Source organism: Abramis brama (genome assembly GCF_963993115.1).
Source record: "Abramis brama genome assembly, chromosome: 21".
In the NCBI taxonomy this organism is placed as follows: domain Eukaryota; kingdom Metazoa; phylum Chordata; class Actinopteri; order Cypriniformes; family Leuciscidae; genus Abramis; species Abramis brama.
In genome coordinates this window covers 7,030,592-7,050,688 of record NC_139983.1, presented here as the reverse complement: position 1 = coordinate 7,050,688, position 20,097 = coordinate 7,030,592, and the positions used below count along the sequence as shown (strand labels likewise).

Sequence of the window (20,097 nt, the reverse complement as noted above, 5' to 3'; positions counted from 1 at the left end):
GTAGGTTTTTGCTGTCATAGGTATATATTTCGCTTAAAATATAAATATATTCCAATTCCAATTCCAGTCCAATTATCTCGCGGTACCTGTCAGAGATTTGATATGGGCCGTGGGATAAGACAAGGCTGTCCATTCTACGTCTGTATGTGCTCGGCTAAGTCTCATTCAGCTAAAAGTCTTTCATCGAATTCATCTGACCAAAGCTAGACTTCCTAAATTGTTCCCAGAAACAGAGGACTTCTGTACCAGATGCTCCTTCTCTCCCGCTGATCACACCCATACATTCTTTAGCTGCCCAAAACTGGCCTCATATTGGGCTTCTTTTTTTGACTTCATGTCTAGGGCTCTGCACGTTTCTTTATCTCCATGTCCTCTAGTTGCCATCTTTGGTGTGTCTCACTCGTCATCTATCACGAGACAGAAAGCAGAGGCTATCGCCTTCGCTTCTCTTATTGCTAGAAGGTGCAGCTTGTTGCATTGGAAGTGCCTAACCCCCCCTCCAACTACCTCTTGGTTAAAGGTTCTGATGTCATTCCTTTCACCTGAAAAATTGTAATACTCTACTCGGTACTGATACATTTTATAAAACCTGGAATCCTATTTTAAATTACGACTCTGTATCCTCTATAGATTCTGACTAATTATATATATATATCATGGGTGTGCAAGCATGCTTTTTTTTTTCCTTCTTCTTCTTTTGAACAGGTTTATGTGTGCATATGCTGTGGGTATATGATTATAATATGTGTGTATGCATTTGTTCATACTATTTTCAATTAAAAATTTTTTTTATTTATTTATTTTTAAATATAGTTCTACTGTGATGCCATCAATACCTGGAGACTTTCCATTAGACATTTGTTTTATAGCAATGCCTAATTCTGAAATCTCAATGTCAGCTTCCATCATATTTCTATAAGCTTATGAGTCTATAATAGGAACTTTATCTTTTAAGAAGGAAAAGAAAAGATCAGTCTTTCTCTGTATATTTTGATTTATATAAATCATTATAGAAGGAATGAATCTCTCTCTCTCTCTCTCAAAGGATGTATTTATTACCAAAATAATTTTAATTGTTATCTGCCTTAATTTTCTAGCATTTACAATTCGTTCAGCTTCTTTAATTGCCAATCTTTTAATGCTAAATTTAACCCATTCCCATTTGCCAATTAAAGTTAATTCAGACAAAAGTTAATTTTAACATAATTACAAAAGGATTCACATTTTAACATATTATTGTTAAACTTCCCTTGAGTTCTGGTAGAAGGTGAGCTGCCATTGATCCTAAGAGAGAGTGATATGGCACTGTGATCAGTCAAGTCAAGTCAAGTCACCTTTATTTATATAGCGCTTTTTACAATATAGATTGTATCAAAGCAGCTTCACAGTGATAACATGAAAATAATACAACAAAGTTTGTTTCTAGAAGAAAATTGCGTCATCGTCCACCCTAAGTAAGGCAGATCAATAATATTGTTGAATATTAAATGTCCCCAACTAAGCAAGCCAAAAGCCAAGGCGACAGTGGCAAGGAACCAAAACTCCATCAGGTGACAGAATGGAGAAAAAAACCTTGGGAGAACCCAGGCTCAGTCGCTCAGTTCTCCTCTGGCCAACGAGCGAACAGTGTATGATTATGATCCAGGCAGCATTACAGGTCAGAAGTCAGATTGGTCGTGTCGATGAGGCCTTCACAGGGCTGATGAGGCTGGCACTTCAGGGATGCGTCATGGATAGGTCCAGGTGCAGGTCCACCATCTGATCTGGATACGGCCAGGGTCCGGCTGACTTCAGTAAACAGGGAGGGACTGGTTGAGACTTCAGGACTGCGTTGTCATCATGTCCAGGCGCAGGTCCTTCATCGGATCTGGATATGGCCTGGATCCGGCGGACTGCGGTAAACCTCGGATAAACAGAGAGACTAATATTAGCGTAGACGCCATCCTTCTCATGATGAACAAGTACATCAGAATTTTTTTGGGAGTGTTCCCGGTTCCGGCTGACCTAAACTATGCAGCCTTACATTGAATTATAAAAGTCTATAATGTGTTATGTGTATGCTAGGTCAAAGAGATGTGTTTTTAGTCTAGATTTGAACTGGCTGGCAGACGGTCGGTTAAGCCAGTCTGTCTGCTTCCTGACCTGAGCCCCAATTCATGTTTGAGCTCTAAGACTATGTGCCATATTACAAGAGAGAAGAGCAGCACCATCCCAGGAGGGATGAATACCATTTCTTTTCAACAGGTCAGGTCTGCCCCAAAAACTTTTCCAATTGTCTATGAATTCTATATTATTTTGCGGACACCACTTAAGACAACCATCCATTGAGTGAGGACAATCTAGTAAGTATCTCATCACACCTGCGAACAGGAAGGGGGCCAGAGCAAATTACAGTGCCTGACATCGTACTTGCGATTTCACACACCTCTTTAACGTTAATTTTGGTGATCTCCCACTGGTGGAGTCGAACATCATTAGTGCCGACGTGAATAATAATCGATTTTTGAATGAGAATTTACGATTAGCATTAGCCAGCACTTTTAAATTTGGATGGCATGCTAACAGGCTAGCGAATTACTAGCGTGTTGAGGTGGCAATAACGATTTAGATTGAAGCTAGCGATGTCAGGTTAATGTGTGATGTTGAGTGAGCTATATTTAGCAGTAAAATACAAGGAATGATAGTTAATAATGATTCAAAACAGAAAGATAAACAAAGCTTACAGATGCAAACCAACGCAGGAGCAACAAGGCAGACAAGAGCAATTGACAACTACAGTGCACTCCTAGAAATCACAGATCAGTTAAAATGTCACAGATCAGAGAAATATTACAGTTAAATGAGGAAGAAGATTACTAGTTATCAACCAAAAATCCAATCTAGAATGTTGAATGCGCCCTGAAAAGGACCCCATGTAAAATGTTTTTTATGTGGGTTCTTTACACGCCAAATATCAATCAGATCAAGAAACTGGGATGTAATATTAATAACCTTGCTTTCTGGAAAACCCCCAGGAAACAACTGCCATTAAAACCAGATGTCACCACCGACGAATTTTCTCACTTTTCCTCTTCATTTGCCTATATCATGATTTTTTTAAACAATATACTGTATTTATAGTTTATATTTTATTTTAACACAGAGTAAACATTTAGCAAACTACTTTTGAAAAACTTTGGTGAATAGCACTTATTTTCTAAAAAGTTGTTCTTAGAAAAAGACATTAGTGTGAAGACAGGTATGATATCAAACACACACCACAAGCAGATTAAGGAATGATTTAAGATAGATGAAATAAGGAACAGCGACAACACACAACATCTCCAATTGTAATATTTTTATTGAAAAATATTTTATTAAAATTGATGTGCAAAGGTTTAAGGTTCTTTTTTTATTTTCTATTATTGAAAGATTGTTCTTATTTTGCTCATGATTGTTCTTTTATCTGTGCTGTTTTTTATCGGGTTCCATTTGTGCCAAAAAATTAGTCGACTACTTTGTGCTTTGTACAATAAATTTGTCCTTGACAACAGTCATTGCCTAGTTGTTCAGATAAATTAGTATATGTTGAAATGTATGTTCTCTGTTTATGTCATCTTGCTCTGTCTTCTGGTTCCGTCATCTATCTAGATGTCGTCTTGTTCTGTCATCTTAACTGTCGTCTCTTTCTGTCATTTGGTTCTGTCGTCTTAACTGGACTGTCGTCTTGTTCTGTCATTTGGATCTGTCGTCTTGTTCTGTCATCTTAACTGTCGTCTCTTTCTATCGTCTGGTTCTGTCGTCTTGTTCTGTCATTTGGTTCTGTCGTCTTGTTCTGTCGTCTCTTTCTGTCATTTGGTTCTGTCGTCTTGTTCTGTCATTTGGTTCTGTCGTCTTGTTCTGTCGTCTCTTTCTGTCATTTGGTTCTGTCGTCTTGTTCTGTAATTTGGTTCTGTCATCTCTTTTTGTCATTTGGTTCTGTCATCTTAACTGAACTGTCGTCTTGTTCTGTCATCTTGTTCTGTCATTTGTTTCTGTCATCTCTTTCTGTCATTTGGTTCTGTCATCTTTACTGTCATCTTGTTCTGTCGTCTGGTTCTGTCGTCTCTTTCTGTCATCTGGTTCTATCGTCTTGTTCTGTCATTTGGACAGTTAAGATGACAGAACAAGAGGACAGAACCAAATGACAGAACGAGACGACAGTTCAGTTAAGACGACAGAACCAGATGACAGAAAGAGATGACAGAACAAGACGACATCTAGATAGATGACGGAACCAGACGACAGAGCAAGATGACATAAACAGAGAACATACATTTCAACATACTGTATACTAATTTATCTGAACAACTAGGCAATGACTGTTGTCAAGGACAAATGTATTGTACAAAGCACAAAGTAGTCGACTAATTTTTGGCACAAATGGAACCCCATAGTTTTTTTTTTTTTTTAAAGTGCACAGATAAAAAATAGAGCAGAGATACAAATCTTTATTTTTTATCTAATCTATTTTTTTTAATTATTTGTGCACTTTAATCTGTGCTCTGGTTATAAAAAGTAAAGAGATACAAATAGGCATCTATATTAATAACACGCTTACATGGCAGGTTCATGTTGACAACCTATGTACTAAACTCCAACAAAGACTTTACTTCCTGAGGAGACTCAGGCGGTATGGTGTCAGCAAAAAAATGATGACTGTATTTTATCAGTGATAAAATATTATCAGCGAATGAGCATCACATGCGCGCCACACCGTCTCGCGTCTCACGAGGACCAGGCCTGAACTATGTACATTTTTACATTATTATTGAAGTATTTTGTAAACTTGTTGCTCTGCAGCACTTTTTTCCAGCTGTTTTTTTTTTACATCTCATTTGTAGCTTTATTGCGCACAATTCCTCATTGAGGATTTCCAGCTGCTTCAGGAAGTCTATGTCGGGCTTGATATATCTCACCTCTATGAGATGATCAATGGCATCCTCCAATGTCATGTAATGGTGGATCATGAGGTATGCCAGAAAAAGAGTAGGGGCGTAGCTGACACCCTCAGTGCAGTGAATGAACACCTTATCTGTGGAAATAAAAAGAGAAAGACAGTCAGAAAAAGTCCCAAACAGTTTGTCACTCCAGAACACTTGATAAAAGATCTTACTTTTTGGGTTTTTCTTGGCTTTGTGGATGAATTTGGCAGCTGACACAAAGTATTTGCTGATTTTGGAACTGTGCGTTGTAGGCAAGCCACAATAAGTGATGTTCATGCCACGGTAGTATCTCGCCCCTGTATTAACGGTTTCACTCGGGTCTTTCTCCCATGGGAACCTCAGCTTCTTCACAGCAGCAGCATTGAGGATGTGAGTAATACCCAGCTCCTTCATTTTCATTCGGTCCCTTGCAATCTCTCTGCACAAGAACACAACAGCCAAGATTAGTCTTTCACTGCATAGGATTTACAATGTAGAAATATAATTGTGTTTGATTCCTGTTCCTACTCCTGCATTACATTATTAATCACATGGTTTATATTAGTCTATATTAGGTTTATATTAATGTGTTGTAGACTTACTCATTTCCAATGAAGATGTTGTCCCAGACCGCAGTGACAGGTTGCCGATGCTGTATACAGCCCTTCACACGCTCCTCCAATGGGACACAGGTTTCTTCTTGAACTAGCTCCTGCTCGGAACTGCATGCATAAGGAACGCTTGGACCTGGAACACACGATTCATCTGAATCAACCAAATCCAATTCCGGTTCCAGCTCAGGAACGCTTGGACCTGGAACACATGATTCCTTGGGATCGACCAGATCCAATTCAGGTTCATCGATCCCACTGCTGCTCCCTGCCACTTCTGTTGGTGACACTAACTCTGAGATGACACTTTTAACTTCATTCTCCTGCTGCTCATCTCTCTCTACACACGCTGAGGTCGAGTCGATCATATCCAAGTCAGCCTGCGCAGCGTCCCCCTCTAACAAGGTGTAACTGAATGACATGTCCTCAGGTAAATCAACCTCCAGCTGGGCACTGATCACTGCCGAGCTACCGAAATGGTCGTAGATGGCATCGGTGATGGTAAACTCCAACTGCGCATCTCCCTCTTCTGGTAACGTTACCCAGCGACTGTCACTGCTGTAGAACTCGCCGTTGATGTATACCTCCAGACACACCTCTCTGAAGTTGGTAGACATTGCGAGTTTTGTGTCTAATGCTGTCAAATCAAAGATGAACAGTTGTTAAAAACCACATATTAAAAATGAATAATTAGTCCAAATTGAAAGACATTTCTGTTTGCATCTCATTTGTTCTGTACACACACAGTTCAGTAATTTACAGGAGTGACAACTGCATTTACAAAAATTCTACACAGTGTGTACGGAACCAAACCGGACAACTAGTTGTTAATGACGTACGACGAGAGATATGAGAGATGACAGACGTGTATCTCATCTTTATGTGTGGTGCAAGAAATCATAGGGGAAAGTGGGATGAGCCTTGACTAATACTTGTTGCCAGATCTTGTAGCCCATAAAAAAGTTAATAAATGAAATATTGCGACCTGCACCTGCTCACTTTAATAACGCCATAAATTCAATCGCTGTATGAGCGAACGTTTATAATAAGTGGATCTGGCAACACTGCAAGAGTGAGTCGTGTTCCAAACACACATGGAATGATAATTTAGTGGACTCGCTCCTGCATTTAAATGCGGTTGTCACTCCTGAAACTTTACAGAGTGTACATTGTAATGTTGCATCTCAAATGCTCTGTTGACATTCACCTTTTGGGCTGATCTTTTCAGGGGTTTCAGGAGAAGCATCCATGCCACCCTGATCGATCCCACTGCTGCTCCCTGAAGGCCCTGCTGAGTCGCTCAGATCGTCACACACCAATGTAGGGCTCTTCAGATCTGAGATGGCATCCCTGACTTCAACTGCCTGACCTTCAGAGGACACTGGTTCTGGCTCAGAACGGTTTAGACCTGGGACAACACTGGACTCCTCTGGATCAACCAGATCCACTTGAGGTTCCTGCTCAGAAACTCTTGGAACTGGGACACTTGATTGCTCGGTATCGACCAGATCCGTTTCAGATGTTGGCTGAGGAATGACTGGGACACACAGTGGCTCTGGAACACCAAAAAGCCTTTGAAAGAATCCACACATTTTTTTCATCATCCACACTTTGGTACTTTCTGAAAAACAAAAGAAAAACATAAGTTATTAGAAACATCTCAAACCATTAGACATGAAAAATTAGTCTGACTTGAAAGACATTTCTGTTTACATATCATTGTTAATGTTACATTTATACTCGACGTGCTCGTCGTTGTAGTATTATTTGAAACGACAGGGAGTAATTACTCGGAGTAATTTTTCTTGAAACCATCAGGAATCAGCAGCGAGAGAAATAAGGTGCACAGATGATGATGTTTATTTAGAAGCTACACTTCACCAACCACACTACAAATTATTAGTGTAAAACCCAGTAAACCTTAACCCTTTCATGCATGAATTATGATAACCTCAGTCAGGATTTTTTTCCCATGTATTTTTAATGCTCTTAGGGCATGAAAAACAAGATGTGAATCTTATTTTATGTAAAAATGTTTTACACATTTTTCAAAGAGATCTTCAGATGTCCACTTGAGTAAAGTAATGCGTTACAAGTAATGTGCATTACGTAATCAGATTACTTTTTGATCCAACAAGTAATGCATTACAAGTCACACACTTTATGTAATCACATTACTTTTTTTGATGTAAATGAAAATTACATCCTAATAATACAAATACATTTATTTACAGTCAAAAAAAGTTACTGCAGATTAGGTATTTTCAAAAACAACATTCACAGTATAAATATGAATTGTGCCTTCAAAACCCGAGCAAATTCAAGAAAATGCTTTTTAAACAGCTGTCCACTGTAGTGACCTCTATGCATGAAAGGGATAAGATTATTACTTGACATTAGAACACAATAAATGGATATGAGAATGCATGCATACAACTAAATTAACGATCTCTTAAATATTTTCTAATTTCACTGAACATTTAGCTTTGTGAACATTTTTAATGAACTTTGAACTTCATGTTCATTAAAAAAAAGGCTTATTATTCTATTGTAGGCTCATTTTGTAAATGTGATCAACTAATTTTGACATTCGCAAACTGGGTGCTGGTGTGATGAGACATGCTCGGCCAGATTCGCCTCGAAGTCGTTCATCTTCGGAACCGGAGCTGCGCGGAAAACTTTTTTTATACAAATAAATTACTAAATGCTAAAAATGAACAAATGTAAATTACATTTTTTTCCCCCGTTGTGTTTACAATCCTGTGAAAAGCTCCCCCATACCCGACCCTGCCCTGAATATATATAGAAAATGTATCAGTGGTGCATGTTGACCTGTTGTGCATGTTTAACATTCACCTGTTGGGCTGTTCTCAGGGGTTTCTGGAGAAGCATCGATCCCACTGCTGCTCCCTACCACTTCTGTTGGTGACACCAACTCTGAGATGACACTTTTAACTTCATTCTCCAGTTGCTCATCTCTCTCTACACACGCTGAGGTCGAGTCGATCATATCCAAGTCAGCCTGCGCAGCGTCCCCCTCTAACAAGCTGTAACTGAATGACATGTCCTCAGGCAAATCAACCTCCAGCTGGGCACTGATCACTGCCGAGCTACCGAAATGGTCGTAGATGGCATCGGTGATGGTAAACTCCAACTGCGCATCTTCCTCTTCTGATAACGTTACCCAGCGACTGCTGTATAACTCGCCGTTGATGTATACCTCCAGACACACCTCTCTGAAGTTGGTAGACATTGCGAGTTTTGTGTTTAATGCTGTCAAATCAGACGTACAGTTGTCAAACTATATGCGATACACACTGTGCGTGACTCTGTACAGTTTGAGTCTATGAACTGTGAGTATGTAGGCAACACGCTACACGAGTATAGACTCCGTCTGTAAAGAATGGCGTCTTATTGCAGTGTTTCTAAAGTTTGTATCCGTAGGTTTTTGCTGTTATAGGTATATATTTCGCTTAAAATCTAAATATATTGACTTCTATGCTTCTGCTCTGCTCGGAATATCGCTCAACTGCAGTGACTGCAAACGAGCCTTGCTGTCTGTGACGTAACCAAACAGTGTGACGTAAGCAAACACTATGACGCGCCATGGTTGCCATAGAAACAGCTTGTTTGGCAAAAGTAGCAGGCTCAATGGTTTATGTTTTCGCTTATTACCGAATTATATATTACTAGTGCAAAGTGCCCATGCAAAATCAGTTTTTGTGTGTGTTTTTAGTAATTGTTGGTTTCTTGGTAAAGAAAACTATAATATTCAAGGAACCAAACTATACTATTCAGAAGTAAACAGTGTAGCTGACTGAGTGTTTATGTCAGAGTGTTTATTTTTAAACCACAACCTTCTTGGGGCTTCTTTGAACGATACAACCCTCTAATGTCAGAATGTTTATTTTTAAACCACAACCTTTTAAAAATGATATATTTAATGATATCTTTAGCATTTCTCATCCAAACAACGTCAAACTTGGCACTGCACTACTCGTGCCCATGGCAAGACTGTCGAATTTGAAATCCATCGGACTAACGGTTCGAGAGATATGTGGTTAAGACACACACACAGACAGACACACAGACAGACAGACATTTCTGTAATTTATAGATATTATTATTATTAATAATAATATAAATTCAATAATTTTACACAAATTCCTGTACTCAGATTGCCTTTATTATATCGATTTAAATCACCTCAGAGGTGGGCAACAATATATTGGTGATTTCAAATGAATAATAAATGGACTTAGCCTACTAATGATAATCCCAAGGATATTTCTTGTTTTCTTGTATTTCAATTTTATAGTAAATTGTATAGTTCAAATAATCAACTAAATGATGCAGATTGTTTTCTTAGTAATTCAGACTACAAAAATTCATGTGATGAAATTAATATTGAGGAAATTACAAATTGTATAAATAGTCTTAAAGAAAATAAGTCTCCTGGGAATGATGGCTTGAAAGGGGAGTTTTATAAAAAAAAAAAATGTAATGACCTTGCACCCTTTTATACTTGCAGTATCACTAAAACAAGGGGTAATTACACTTATACCCAAGCCTAACAAAGATAAATTGTTCTTAGAAAATTGGAGACCAATTAGTTTGTTAAATAATGATACTAAAATCTTTTCTTTAATTTTTGCAAAAAGACTTAAGAAAAATCTAAATACAATAATTGATGAAGAGCAGTCAGGTTTTTTGAAAGGCCGTTATATTGGAAATAATATTAGACTAATTTTAGATTTAATTGATTATAGACACCTTATATTTATTGATTTCTATAAAGCGTTTGACACAAATGAACATTCGTTTATGTTTAAAGTTATTGATTTCTTTGGTTTTGGTAATTTTTTTTCAAAAAGCAATTTATACACTTTATAATGGTTTGAATAGTTCAGTCCAATTATCTCACGGTACCTGTCAGAGATTTGATATGGGCCGTGGGATAATAGTCCTTGGGCCAAGACCCAAAATTTCACGTACTGGTACCATATTATGTTTGTAATATGTGTGTTAATTTGTTCATACTAGGATCATAAGGATTTCCTATATCACCTTTTCTCTTCACATTGTTTACTCAGGTCATGGCAGCTCATATCAAAAAAGCAAGTTTTCAAGGAATATCAGTGTTTGGAAAAGAGATTAAATTTAGCCAAGTTTGGCAGAGCTACGGTCTCATGTCGTGGATCAATGGCATCACTTTTAGTATTTACTTTTGTGTGTTCTAAATGCTCCTGTTGTCTTCTGTGCCCAGACTTGAGTTTTGTTTGTTACATTCAAGAAGCACGTTTTCTTTGAGCGGGTAAAATTAAATGTTCAGTTCATATATCTGACTGCTTTTATTTATTGACAAAATTGTATACATGTGAAAATTGAGGATGCAGTGCATCGTGATATCGAATTGAACTGAATCGATGACATGATAATCGTAATCGAACCGAACCGTGAGACCAGTGAGGGTTCACACCCCTGATATTAAGACCACATCTCAACACAAATTCAAGGCTGCCAATATTTTTTTTAACCATATGGACCCATAGAGTATGGACCATATGGTCTCGAGATAACCAAAGATTTTTTCATACTCCATACTCTATTAACAACATGTTTGGTAATCATAACCCCTATGTACTTAACCTCGTTTTTCACTGGAATGCCCTCTTCTAAATCACAATTATGGATAGCCATTAATTCACACTTTTGAAACTTTAGGGTTAGGCCTGGTGCCTTTGAAAAGATTTTTTGATCAATAACTAATATATAACGTCTTTATTTTTAAGAAATATGAGAGTGTCGTCTGCAAATTGGCTTATAGTAAAGGTCCTTTGAATGTCTATCACTACATTGTATCACTACAATTTTTTATGAATAGAGACATTAATTCGACTGCAAGATTAAAAAGTAATTGTGAAATACCTAAGTTACGGGAAACACTTCTAAAATCACATTATAGAACATGGAAATTACTCTACAAAGCATTGGACCAAAGCCAAAAAAATACTAAAGAATTAAACAGAAAAGGTTGTTTGTTTGAAAATGTTTCAACATTTGCAATGTATTTGGATGCTAAACTATTCTTTATTATAGGCTTTGTACTTCACTTACGTTCCAATATCGATGGAAAAAATCATCCTCTTCACACGCGCAAAAATGTGCTTGGAAACATCACAGTGGAGCAGTGCTTACTGTGAATGTACGAATTGTACTACTGATTATTTAAACAGAGCAGTGTAATTTTTATATATAGGTTGACTATTTTATTATTACATTTTATTAAGGCTATAATGAACAGTTTATAAGACATTGAGAAGTAAGTTGGTGTAAGTCCTCTCCCCAAACAGCGCTCTGCTACTGCTACTGGAGGTGGGGTTACCCACGGGGAGCTTCGGGCAAGATGGAGACTATAATATGTTCTCTAAATGTAAGTGTCAAAGTAGAAACAAGTGTTTTTCTTCAGTATTTTTAAGTTGTTTTCCAAAATGTATATAGATTTTTCTTGAATCAAGAAGCATTTACTGGAGATACATAATGACAAAATACGAAGTCTTGTTGTCTGTGAAATTGATCAACATGAGTTGAGTTTATGCCAACGGGGATCTCTAATGAAAGGAAAGTTTTCATAACTCATTCATTGATGGATATTTGTTCTTGTATAAACTCACTTAATTCTTAACATTTTTCAAAACCTCCAATTTGAATTTGTATCCCAAGTAAATATTTTGATTTAAAAAAAAATTGGAAACAGGACAAAAATACTGAGGAAGAATTTATTTATTTATGTATTTATTTATTTATTTATTTTTTTTTGCCAAAACTAATGTGGTACTGAAAGTATTAGAAAACTTTATAGTTACTTTTATGGAGAGCATGCACATACAAAAAAAGCTGTTAAAAATGTTTCTTTATTTAATACATTTAAGATTTTGTGAAATAGTTAGGCCTTTTATTATTTTATTTGTATTGTTATTTAGATTTTTTTTTTTGTACACCCTTGGCAGTTTTGTTTCGTAATTGTTGTTCAAGCATTCATAATAAAAAAAAAATCAATTAACATTCCTGTAGTGTACTGTAAACCAATCTCTAATATAGTACAAAACACACACGTCATCTCATCACTTTAACAGAAAATCAAAGGTATTATTTTATTTTTAAAACAGTATCTAGGTTTTTTGTCAGTTTTCACTTTAGTTATTTACTTTATTAAGGTTTAATCCAAACGCAAGAGGGCAGTATAACATCACTTACTGCACTCATTGATGAAAAAATGGAAGACTCAAAAAAACTCATTGGGCCCTATTTTAACGATCTGAAACGCAAGTTTCAAACGCGAAACGCAAGTAACTTTGTAGGCGGATCTCGGGTGCTGTTGCTATTATACCGGCGGGATAAATGACTCTTGCGCCCCGACGCAAATCTAAAATGGGTTGGTCTGAAGTAGCTACATTATTCATAGGTGTGGTTTGGGCGTAACGTGAAATAAACCAATCACAGCGTCATCTCACATTCCCTTTAAAAGCAGGCGCGCTTGTTCCATGGCGAATTGCTATTATAACGGCAGATTTGCCAGGCGCAGCCAGGAGCGGTTCACAGCCGAGGAGACCGACGTCTCGTCAGGGCCGTAAAAGACAGAGAAGTGACACTGTATGGGGATGGAGAAACCCACCCAAATAAGCTTCGGTTAAACAGGCGTATAATAATTTGGGTAAATGTGTAAGCTAGATTTATGCCTATTTTTTCACATCTTCATGGACACCACAATGATTTCCCTCATGTGGAATATTTTTCCTTGTAATTATGTATTGTTTGCAAAAATGTGAACTGCTGCGTCTGTGTGTAGATGAGAGAAGCAAAGTGTATGCGCTTTGTGCACACGCTACATTATGGCCAAGCATGCGCCCTTAAAATAGCATCTGAATAACGCGCCACTGACTTTAGACTAGGTTTTTCCTGGTCTGTGGCGGAATTTTTTTCTGAGACTGCAAAATAGCACCAGGGAACGTTTGCGCCGGAACACGCCTCCTCTTTGCGCTGAACCGCCCCCTGGAGCGCAAGTTCATTCCCTAATTTACCGATGTGCGTCTGTGGAGGGAAAAGTCTGCTGTGCGTCGGGTGCAAAATAGGAATGATACATGCGTCGGTGTACAAATTCAATTGTGCTGGGTGCAAGATAGGGCCCAATAAGTCATATATTTTTTTGCGGTAATACTCCTAATAACAGTACGAGTTCAAGATCAAATGCGTGCATATAAATAAATAATTAAAAATAATAAATAAATAAACAAACAAACAAATTATATTGATTATATTGAGATTTAATTGGACTGTATTATATTCAGTCATGTCTGGCAACTAACACATTTGTTTACAATATCATTATAACAATTAAGGGAATCATTTCCACTCACAGTGCCTCACTGTAACCTTGACTTTTGCCATTCTCTTTCTTTCGTTCGTTGAGAAAAAGGAACGAGTCAACGTTTTTTTTCTTTCTTTTTTTCTTAGTTAGGCTACTCAACGTAATGTGTAGAGGTGCTGCTGCTGCTGGTGTCCTTCTTTAAATATCTCTCTATCAGCTGAGACTCGTTTACGGCCATACCACCCTGAACAGCACTATTGAGCTAAACAGGAAGTGAGTGAATTCAGTGCGGAAAACAGATGGAAAGTTTGAAACTTTCTTTTATTTCTTTTGTTTCTGGTTTTATTCTGGGAGATAAACCGAGAAGTTTATAAGTTGGTGTAAGTCCTCTCCCCAAACAGCGCTCTGCTACTGGAGGTAGGGTTACCCACGGGGAGCTTCGGGCAAGATGGAGACTAACAAGGAGAAAGACAAGGGGTCGGTGAGGAGAATGAGGGGTGAAAACGCAGCAACCGGACGGAGTTATGAGAAGAAACTAACAGTGTTGGTAGAAATTGTTGGAAATGAAAGAATTACGATGATGGAATTATTGTGGAAAGTAAAAGAAGAGTGCGGTGAGGTCATTGACTGTAGATACAAGAATCCAAGGGAATACGAACTGACCATGCATGAGGAGAAAGGGTAAAACAAGATATTAGACGGAATACAAATCAGAAATGGGAGCATATTGGCGAAGGAGATCAATAACAATGAGACCGTGGTCTCTTTCCTGAACCTGCCAACCTACATAACTGATGAGGAAATAATAAAGAAACTAACAGACTGGGGAGTGACAGCGGCTTCTATAGTGAAAAGGAGAATATGGCCAGGGACTGGAATCGCTGACGGGACGAGGTTCCTAAAGGTCAAGTTTACAGAAAAGGTAAAATCACTCCCATACTCAATGAAGTTTGAGATTGTGGGAGGAACCGAGCACTTCCGGGTGTTACACGATAGACAGGTGAAGGTATGTCGCCTGTGCATACAGCCAGGACATATTGTTAAAGACTGCCCGAACTTCAAATGTTATAAGTGTGGTCGGCAAGGACATTACGCACGGGAGTGCAGCGAAGGGAGCTGCACCGTGTGTTGGAAGAGAAAGGAATTGTGTGTATGCATCACAGCAGAAAGGACGCCGACAAAGAGGAGATGGGGGACTCTGTAGATCTGTATGGTGAGGTGGAAGAGACCCAACTATCGAATGGCGAAGAAGGAGGTGAGGAATGGAGCGAGCTGGAAAGCATAATGGAGGCAGGAGGGTCTGGGAAAAGCAGTAGGAGGCAGAATAACGCGAGCGGAGGGATGGACAATGAAATGACAACCAACGGTGATGGGAGCACCGACGAGCAGGAGCTCCAAAAGCAGGAGCACTGACGAGAATACGAGAAGGAAAAGGAGAAGAGGAAGAAGAAGAGGGGATGATTATACAAGAGGCTACCTTTATGGACGAAACGGGAAAAAATGAAGCTGTCTCTAAACCACTTAAGAGGAAAAAGGGTGGAGAAGGCAGCGCCAAAAAGTAAGACGCAAAATCTACTAATGAGACACATTAATGTTTATGTTATTATTTCTTATAATTTTCATTATGAATGAAGTATTAAGCATTGCTTGTTTGAATTGTAATGGTCTGAGGGACATGGACCAATTTAAACAGGTGATAAGTGGGCTTAATGCTCAAGTAATATATCTGCAAGAGACAAATTGGACAGATGACTTAATGGGCAGAATAAAAAAGGTTTGGGACGAGGAGATATATGTAAACCACGGCACCCAAAAAGCCCGTGGAGTAGCAATTTTGATTAGAGATGGGAGGATGTATTATAGAAAACAAATACAAAATGATGGTAAGGGGAGGGTATTAGGGATAGATTTTACACTTCAAAAAGATAAATATAGATTAGTTAATATGTGTCATAATACACAAGCGGATTAAGGATGTAGAAAGCATAAAAAAGGTAATGAAGCACATAGAAATGTATGGGAAAGCTGAAATAATAATAATCTGAAATAATGAGTATAGGAGGTGTGGACTTGAGAGGGTGTGACATACCTTCTAAAATTACAATAGAAGGTTAATATTGGAGTTCAAATTGGAGAAAATGCGAAGGATGCAAGGGATGCCACATGGACGGGGATTTTAAATAAAATAAAACAAATACTCCAATTCTGGAAATTAAGAGAACTAATGTTAAGAGGGAAAGTTATGGTTGTGAACTCTCTGTTGCTCTCCAAATGCAACTATATTTTAGGTGCTGTCGATTTACCACAATGGGTAATTAACAAGATGACTGAGATAACAAACGATTTTATGTGGGGAGGGAAAGGAGTTAAAATAACAAGGAAAACATTAATTGCAAGTTATGCTGTTGTGCTGCAATCACAATGTGTGATCTGTTTCAATAGAGAATAAAAAAAACTGTCCACAGACTTATTTAACACAAAACATTCAAAAAAAATAAAAAAATAAAAATAAAATCAGAACATCTTCAGGTGAATAAATCATGTATCCACAAACTTATTTAACACAAAAAAAAAAAAAAAAGAAAAAAAAAAAAAAGCATAACTTCAGCGAATAAATTATGTATCCACAAACTTATTTAACACAAAACATTCAAAACAGCTCAAGGGCTGGGCCTATTTATTGCAGTGTGCCTATAGGTGGTTTGGTTGTTATCAGTATCACCATTTTTTTGTTTTAGATTTCAGTGTTCTTGAAGGTATTCCCAAATGTCATGGTTGATCTGAACAGACCTTTTGTTGACCGGTTGTGGTACTGGGATGAAACAAATCACCTGATCATCACTGTACCAATTTACGTCATCTCTGGGGCTTGGCCAAAAAAAACTTGTTTATGCCGTTCCTGTGCATACATTTGATTTTGATGTTGTGGTTCTCCACTTCCTGAATGATACCAGGGTATGACTGTTCATCGTAATTAAGAACACACCACTGTCCAATGTGTTTACTCTCTATGACCTCTGGACGAAGTGAACAATCAGATGACAATTGTTCAGTTGTTGCAAGATTTTCCATTTTTTTCATGCAAAGAGATGCCTCTTGGAGTGCATAACATGGGCAATCATACACAACCCTTTCAGCCTGGCAGAAACAACTTATGTCTCTGTATTTTAGACAGCTGGGTTCAGTGCTCACCACTTGATGAATTTTTATCGTTCCCTTTATAGTGCTCAGTGTTTGCACTTCTTCCATCATTTGTACCCAGGCATCAACATCCTCTTCTCCAACATAAAACAGTCGCACCACTGATCCAGAATGTTTCAAATGGTAAAAGAGGGATTCTGCATCGGGCAAATCTTGTCCATGCCTAACTAAATTGTCTGCAGTTATTTAAAGTGTTCCGCCTATCCCATCTGGTGCCCCCTTGCCATGACTGGCTTCGAAGTAGTTCCAGGTGGTTGTGGAAAACCCTTTCTTGAAAGGTACAGTGGACAAAAGGTAGAAATTGGCTTTCTGCTTGTACTGTGAGGCTGGGCCATCACTAAAAAAATGCAGACAGGTCACATTTGGATGGTTCTCTTGAATCATTTTAAGAACAGGATCCAAGTGGGCCCAAATGCTAGGAGGGTCATGTCTTCTGCTTGGTGATATAGTGCAGAAGGGCACTGGTGCTGGCTCAGCCTTGACATAAAGCACACCTGTATGAAGGGTTGCCTGTTTGTGTGAACCCCCCAAATGAACTGCCTGTATCTCTTTTGCATATTTGCAGGAGTAATTTTCACTGAAATCTACATGGATGAGGCATTCATTTGGGCCAAGATTTTCACGCAGTTTCCTGTACATGGAATACTGCCATCTGATGTTAAAGATGTGTCCACGGAAGTTAAACAATCTGTCCTGAAACTGAGTCACAAGTTCATCCTCTGTTATAGCAATTTCCTTTTTGATTGTAACAGTGGATCTATCACAACCATTCTCATGACTTATCTTTTCAAGGGACCACTGAGTCAGATTTACCTCTTTGTTCTGAGGGGATCTGAAGAGTGAACACGTGGTCATCTTGCATTCCTTGCATTGGCCATATGCACACTCCTTTTTTGTCATATCGCACGCAATGGCATCAGCCATTTCCTCCACATTTTTGGAAGTAATTATGCCAAGTGAAAACAGCTTGTCTGCCATATACTGCAAGTTCTCATGTGTTTTGTAGAGGCAAGTATCCCGGTCAGCCTTTTTTGGCTGTGTAACCCAAAATGGTCTCTGGGCACAAAAAAAAAAAAAAAGAGAGAGTAAGACACATGCTTATGCTCTGCACTGAACTTCTTGTGGAGATTGACCATTGTGTCACAGAGAATTCTTCTTTGCTTTTTTATTTTTCTTACAGTGACTGTGTTCTTCTTTCCAGTGACAACCCTACTCACATCATCTCTCAAAAAGAATTGTTTGACAGAGCTCCTTAGACCTTGAGAGATTTATTCTTCTGTCTTATGAAATCAAGTTCTTTCCACCTTTTATATGAAAAGCCAATCTGTTGGCAGAAAGCCTTTAATTTATACTTCTTGATCAATTTTCTACAAATCAGCCGTGCATAAATTTGTTTGACCCTCTCTTTTTTGCTGCAGAATATCTTGCCTTTATTTCACTTAAAAGAGAGAAGTGAAACCTAAGGGTTTTTTTGACCAGTGATGAGGCATTGCTTCCCTTAAGAATGTTTTGGTTGTAGGGGCTCTGAGGATTCTTTTTCAGCATTTTCTTCTTTAGACGGGCACATTTTGTTTTGTACTTTGCAGCTTTTTTTTCTCCATTTCAAGTTTATGTTGCAGCTTTTTCAGTTGTCGGTAACATTGCCTTTTCTCTCTGTGCATTTTCTTTTTTCCATGGATTTTTTGCCTGAAATACGTCAAAATACGATTAAGCCACAAGCCATCACTTACAAATGGTTAAGTATAATTTGAATTATTTACATACAAAATATGATTTACAGTTACAATGCCTTTTATTCGTCCTAAAACCTAACCTGGATGTGCTGGGTATCCTCCTTGGATTATCTGAACTTAAAGGGATAGTTCGCCCAAAAATGATATTTAAGCCATGATTTACTCACCCTCAAGCCGTTCGAGATGCATATGTCAATCTTTTTTCAGACGAACACATTTTCAGTTATTTTAGAAAATGTCTTAGATCTTTCAGTGGTTATAATGTGAAGCAATGGGGTCCAGCTGATTCAAGTCGCAAAATGTGCATGCATCCTTCACAAAAATAATCCATCCGGCTCCAGGGGGATAAACGAAGGCCTTCTGAGGGTAATCCGTGCAGTTTTGTCGTAAAAATATACATATTTAAAACTTTATAAACAAAAATAACTGGCTTCCGGTGGCGGTCGGCGCGCGTTCATGGAGATGGTTGCTGGCTTATGACGTAGGACGTAACGCAGGAAGCGTCGTGACGTAGACCGAGCGTGACAGCGCAGCCAGAGAGCAGAGCAAAACAAAACTCTACGTTCGCTCTACGTCACGACGTCATTCATCTCCATGAACGCGCGCCGACCGCCACCGGAAGCCAGTTATTTTCGTTTATAAAGTTTTAAATATGTATATTTTTACGACAAAACCGCACGGATTACCCTCAGAAGGCCTTCGTTTATCCCCCTGGAGCCGGATGGATTATTTTTGTGAAGGATGCATGCACATTTTGCGACTTGAATCAGCTGGACCCCATTGCTTCACATTATAACCACTGAAAGATCTAAGACATTTTCTAAAATAACTGAAAATGTGTTCGTCTGAAAAAAGATTGACATATGCATCTCGAACGGCTTGAGGGTGAGTAAATCATGGCTTAAATATCATTTTTGGCCGAACTATCCCTTTAATGGTGTGTCTGGTGGAGTCAAGGTGCCCTGTTGTGACTCTCTGTGGTTTCTTGCCCTGTATTCTGCCTTGTATATTCTCCAGTGCTTTCTTGCTGCTCTCTTTCCCCTCTCTGGGAGATCTCCTATTCTCAGTCTTTTTTTTTTTGCACTGAATATTTTTTAAATATGTCTGCTGTTTCTTTTGAAGGAACTCTGCTCTTCGAACAGGGTCTGCATCTCTGCACTGTCTATAAAGACTAGCAGTTAATCTTGCCATACCTGACAAGAGAGATACAATTATATGATTATGGCTGTCCTATGTGTTTT

General features: G+C 38.4%; 1 protein-coding gene across 2 annotated transcripts; it reads right to left on the bottom strand.

Moving 5' to 3' along the window:
* Positions 1 to 1,326: 1,326 nt before the first annotated feature.
* LOC311072316 (uncharacterized protein) lies at positions 1,327 to 19,189 on the bottom strand. Of its 2 annotated transcripts, XM_084097279.1 has the most exons (7): positions 19,024 to 19,189; positions 8,411 to 8,827; positions 6,762 to 7,175; positions 5,546 to 6,191; positions 5,135 to 5,382; positions 4,938 to 5,053; positions 1,327 to 1,903 (listed from the first exon to the last, which is right to left on the bottom strand). In XM_084097279.1, exons 1-7 carry the CDS (start codon positions 19,043 to 19,045, stop codon positions 1,859 to 1,861), a joined length of 1,908 nt encoding a protein of 635 aa, XP_083953405.1. In that variant the 5' UTR covers positions 19,046 to 19,189; the 3' UTR covers positions 1,327 to 1,858. The 2 variants fall into 2 exon arrangements, with proteins under 2 accessions (XP_083953405.1, XP_083953404.1); XM_084097278.1 differs by lacking the exon at positions 1,327 to 1,903 and having other exon boundaries at positions 4,738 to 5,053.
* Between the last annotated feature and the right edge of the window lie 908 nt (positions 19,190 to 20,097).

Coding starts and splice junctions, on each gene's coding strand:
- LOC311072316 (XM_084097278.1), bottom strand. CDS start 19,045: ATGCATCTCGAACGGCTTGAGG. Junction 7,176..8,410: donor CCCTGAGAACAGCCCAACAG/GTGAATGTTAAA, acceptor TTTGTTTTTCAG/AAAGTACCAAAGTGTGGATG. Junction 5,383..5,545: donor AACATCTTCATTGGAAATGA/GTAAGTCTACAA, acceptor GTTCTTGTGCAG/AGAGATTGCAAGGGACCGAA.